The sequence below is a fragment of the Grammomys surdaster genome, unplaced genomic scaffold, assembly GCF_004785775.1.
Source record: "Grammomys surdaster isolate TR1022 unplaced genomic scaffold, NIH_TR_1.0 137, whole genome shotgun sequence".
NCBI classification, from domain to species: domain Eukaryota; kingdom Metazoa; phylum Chordata; class Mammalia; order Rodentia; family Muridae; genus Grammomys; species Grammomys surdaster.
Window position 1 is genome coordinate 15,532,567 of NW_021604595.1, and position 4,956 is coordinate 15,537,522.

At 55.2% G+C, this 4,956-nt stretch overlaps 1 protein-coding gene across 1 annotated transcript in view; it reads left to right on the forward strand.

Moving 5' to 3' along the window:
* Positions 1-1,698: 1,698 nt before the first annotated feature.
* Positions 1,699-4,956, forward strand: part of Slc22a23 (solute carrier family 22 member 23) — a 165,626-nt gene continuing 162,368 nt past the window's right edge. The window contains exon 1 of the mRNA XM_028763176.1: positions 1,699-2,337. Coding sequence (XP_028619009.1) covers positions 1,699-2,337 — 639 coding nt within the window. The remainder of the gene's footprint in view (positions 2,338-4,956) is intronic.

Genomic DNA, 4,956 nt, shown 5'->3' on the forward strand with positions numbered 1-4,956 from the left:
AGGAGAGTTCACAGTTGGAGTCCCCAAAGTCCAGCTCTCTGGCAGTCTTCAGAAATAGTTCTCTCCACGTGCCAGAATTTCAGCAGTAAGTACATGTTGACTCGAACATTGAGATGCATGCTTTAAAAAAAAAAATGTCTCCCACTAAATTATACAACATGCAGCTGAGCAAATAATGGAGATGCTTAAAGAACGCATTCCATACGTGTACTCGCAGGATATGCTTTTGGAAAGAGAACGCGAGCTTCTTCCCCTGTGCTAAATAAGACTAGAGATAGATTGCTCCATTTAAGATTTCCATTAATTCCATTAATAAACTTCTCAGGATATGAAATGTCTCCAGAATGTAGTGAGGCTAAGATGAAAGCCGCATAATTCTCACTGGTGTCAGGCCCAACACGCAGGGGAAGATATGCTAATGCGGCCGTTTGCCGCAGGGCTGGTGTTATTTATATAGTGCTAGCTGGGCAAGGCTGGCTCTGGAGTCTGGAGTGCCGAGAGCATTTGGATCTCCTGTGAGGTGTAGATGTGTGCGCCTGTGCACACAGCATAGGAATTGTGAATCCGAGACCTTGGGGAGGGGGTGGGGCAGGCCGCCCTCATTCACGTTTGTTCCGAGTGTGTGGCTCCTGTTGAAGGTATAGCCTTCCAGCATTGTGTTTAGTTGACTTTCATTCTGGATCACAGACAGAAATGGCGATTTGGGGCGGGTGCTGCAGTGGGTCGCGTGTGACCCAGCGTTGTAAGGGGCTGTCAACCTAAAATTGGCAAATATGCCTCCTTGCCCCTGCTCCGTGGCCATAAAAAAAGCAGCCTTATTTAAGTTTGGAAGAAGCACAGAAGGTTGTTCTGGGAGACAGGCAACCCTTGGGCTCAGGACCAGGAGTGGGGTGCCAGCCGCCGGGCACCTCGGATACGAGCAGAGGTCACGGAGAGCCGGTGTGCCCCGGGCGGGGTCCCATGCGGCTGAGGACTTGAGACTGGCAGACAACCCTGTCCCCTCACTTCCCGCCAGTGCGGACTCCTTGGTGATACCCCCGCCCCCCGTCCCCCACGCCCAGAGACCGCCAGGGATCTTGCGTCGGCCCGGGTGTCCCTCTCCCCGCCCCTGCGTCTGTCCGGGCGGCGGCGACACGGCCCGGCTGGAGGGGGCGCTCGTGCGCAGGAGCGGCGCAGCAGGTGCCGCGGTTACCTCCACCTCGGCGGGGGGAGAGGGGGCGGGCCGGGGCGGGAGGCGGAGGCCGGCTCGGTGAGCCGAGTGCGCGGCCGGCTCCTCAGGCTGGCTGCGAGCTCGTGGCTTCCGGGAGCGCCCGAAGTCCGCGGAGGATCTCCCAACCCGCGGCCGCCCGCGGCCCCAAGCACAACGCGCACCGGTGCCCGCAGGGCCCGGAGTCGCGACAAGGGCGCGGGTCCGGCTCCTCCTCCTCTCCGGCCGGCGCGCAGCAGCGGAGAGCCTCGGAGCTCGGTGGGCGCCCGGGCCGCGGCGCGGCAGAGCCGCGGCGGCTGAGGGCTCGAACGGCTTCTGCCCAGCGCCCAGGGCGCGGGGGTGAGCGGGTGACATGGGGGTGGCCTGACTCTCCGGGCCCGGAGCACTCTCTCCGGCCGCGGGCCCTCCTCCTCGGCGGCGGCGCTGTGCCCGGGCGCCCGCCGAGCTCCGCCGCGCTCTATGCGCCTCTGCGGGCGCCGCGGGCCCTGGCCATGGCGATAGACAGGCGGCGCGAGGCGGCGGGTAGCGGTGCCGGGCGACAGCCGGCCCCGACGGAGGAGAACGGCTCCCTGCCGCCCGGGGACGCGGCGGCCTCGGCGCCCCTCGGGGGGCGCGCGGGCTCCGGCGGCAGCGCGGAGATCCAGCCGCTGCCTGCGCTGCACCCCAGCGGCGGCCCGCACTCGAGCTGCTGCGCGGCGGCAGCCGCCCCGAGCCTCCTGTTGCTGGACTACGATGGCTCCGTTCTGCCCTTCCTCGGGGGCCTGGGCGGCGGCTACCAGAAGACCCTGGTGGTGCTCACCTGGATCCCGGCGCTGTTCATTGGCTTCAGCCAGTTCTCGGACTCCTTCCTTCTGGACCAGCCCAACTTCTGGTGCCACGGGGCCGGCAAAGGCACCGAGCTGGCGGGTGCCACTGTCACAGGCCGATGGGGTGACATGGGCAATTGGACCAGCCCCTCGGCCACCCCCTTCTCCACTGCCTCCTGGGGGACCACGAGCAACCGAAGCAACAGCAGCGACACGCCACCCCTCCCGTCCCCTCCAGGCAAGGGGAACAACGATTCAAATTGCGACTGCCACGCATGGGACTACGGCATCCGCACTGGCCTCATCCAAAACGTGGTCAGCAAGGTAAGGGCCACAACCGTCGCGTCCCCGCGTTCTTCTTGTGAACCCTTTTCTTCTGACCTCGGTCGCCTCTGCTATGCGCTCCATCTCTTTCTCTGCAGACTTAGGTCCGAACCTACCCAGCTGAGGAACCCAAAATGTTAGCCTGTGTACGCACAACCCCGCATTGACTGGGCTCCCGGCTGTCCCCCAAAGGAGATGCTCTTACTTGGATGTGAAGCCAAGGCTTTTTTGCCGCCCTCTGCGGTGCCGGTGACGCTGCATCCGCTTCAAAGAGACCGATTTAGCCTTTTCTAATTTCCACCCAAACTCCTGTCCCAGTGCACATATGGAAAGGGCGCCCATCCCCCGAAAGGTTCAAATCCTCTCCTGTATCTAGCTAGGTGTTAGACTCACTGATGGCTCAGCAGTGGCTCTGGAAGACTCAATCCCTCTTCTAGGTCTGCTCCTTGGAGCCAGGACATAGCTGTGTTCTTTCTGCAGGCCGCCTGTTTTTGTGTCTCCCATGATGAACTAACTATCCATGAAAAATATTGTTCTACTTGAGATATTCCGCCCTACATGAGCTTTGAACAGATTAAAGCCACTTGAAGAACCCAAGTTATAGACAAAGAAGCAGAGTCCTTTGAAAAGTTCCCTTGCTACCCTACCCCCACCTCAACAATGCTCTGTCCTTCCCAGAGATCTGACTGTAGACTTCAATGTCGGGGTGTTCCCTCAAATACTTTCTCAGGACTTCAGTAAATAGTCCCATAGTATAGGAAGGATGTGGGAAGCTTGCAGATGTCATCGCTGCTCCTGTACAGCAGCTGCTCTGGTCTGAGGCATTGAGACCTGGTGAACTGGTCCCTAGTTCCCACTTTGTCCTCCCTGTCCCTTGCAAAGGTCTCGCATTCTGTGTAATACAGCAGGGATGTGTTCTGTGAGAGATGTATGCCACCCTAAAAGTGGGCAGTACTGTTAGATGAGCATGATCCTAGGTACCCATAATTTTCAATTTTCTTGGCCTGTAGGAAACACTGGATGCCACCTTGTTCAGCCATTTGTGAAACGTGTGTAGTTTCTGCCCCGTTGGCAGTTTAGACAGTGCAGTTAGAAATGGGGCAGTTCTGAACTGTTTGAAATGCTTTGGTCTAAATGCAAGAATGGATTTGGACAGCTTACAATTGTGTGTGTGGAATCCAGCTCTCCAAACTGTGTGTGTTAGTAAACAGTTGTAGCTCATGGATCTGTAAGATGAAACTCTTACATCATCTTAATCATTGTTTTAATCTTGTACCAACCTGGCCAGAAAACGCTGTGTCCTGTGGGAACCAAACCATCAGGCTTAGTGATCCCTCTGTTTGCAATATAATTGAGAAGATCCTCCTAGCATGTCTCATCTTGACTCATCCCCCCCCCCCCACAACCTCTCCCTTCCAATGGTGCTTCTGTAACCAGTTCCCATTCTTGGAGAGCAATACTGCTTTTGTTTGTTCGTTACTTAAATTGCCATGTATGCTTGTCAGAATAAGGATTTGGTAACACTGCTGAGTATTTGAAGCCCCTTTCTAGAGTAAAGGAAGAACACTGGTTTGAAGGGGTGTGTGTGTGAAGAGTGCTTGGTACTAGAGTCAAGTTGGAAGTTAGCAGGTGGAGCAAGCTGGCCATTACTCTAGCGGTGGGACCAGGAGACAGCTACTCATATCCTGCCAGGCACAGTGTGAAGCAGGAACAAAATAGTTCTTGAAAACAGACTAGAAGAGTCATATTGGAAAGCTGGACAAGTTTTTAAAATTGGCGTTCAGGAGGGGGACTCCATGTATGTGTTGTGGGGGGGCGCCAGTGCATGACAACACACAGTAGTTACATGTTACTGACAAGAAGACACAGAGGAATGAAGGCTTGTGCACAGTAATTAGAGCCATACTTTCTCATACTGTAAAGGCAAGGAAGGACATATTGATTTTCACAGAGAAATATGCTCCAGTGAGAGGACTGCGTTCTGCTCAGTAACAATGCTTGAAAGAGCTTTTCCAGCACATTTTGGCTCTCTGGCAGACTTCTTCCTCTGATAACTGTGCTCACTAGATTCTGTACCTATGCACAAAAGTAGAAATCTGACTGTGATGCTGCTGACATTTTGCAATCAAGTGTCCGTCCACTTTGAACACAATAGACTGATACAGAGGAAGCCTTCGCCTTATGTCAGTGTACAACTTCAAGGTTGGAGAAGTTGTCCTGTGTCCCCTTTCAGTGTGCAGCGTGACTCCTGCAGCTGGTGTGTTCCTGAGACACAGCCCTGTCACTTCTAGCCCTAGTTGTTGGCTGGGAAGATATCACACAATTGTTGCCCTCGTGCCTGGATGCTGTAAGAGATCTCTTAGCTCCAGGATGTTAGAATAAAGATGGTCCCCTGGGCTTTAAGCTTTTCCCCCTCAAGGTTACACCCCTGACATGCCCTTACTACCTCAGTTTAAACCCTTCCACAAGTGGGGCTCTGTCTCAAGTGGGCCAACCTGCCCTTCTTTGTAAAGAAGAGTGGATTTTGGTGAATTCCACTTAAGTTCTCCCATGCCTGTCAGCTCATTTCTGAGAATGCTTGGTTTTCTAGCATGGGATTCATATTTTGTCCTTCCTCCC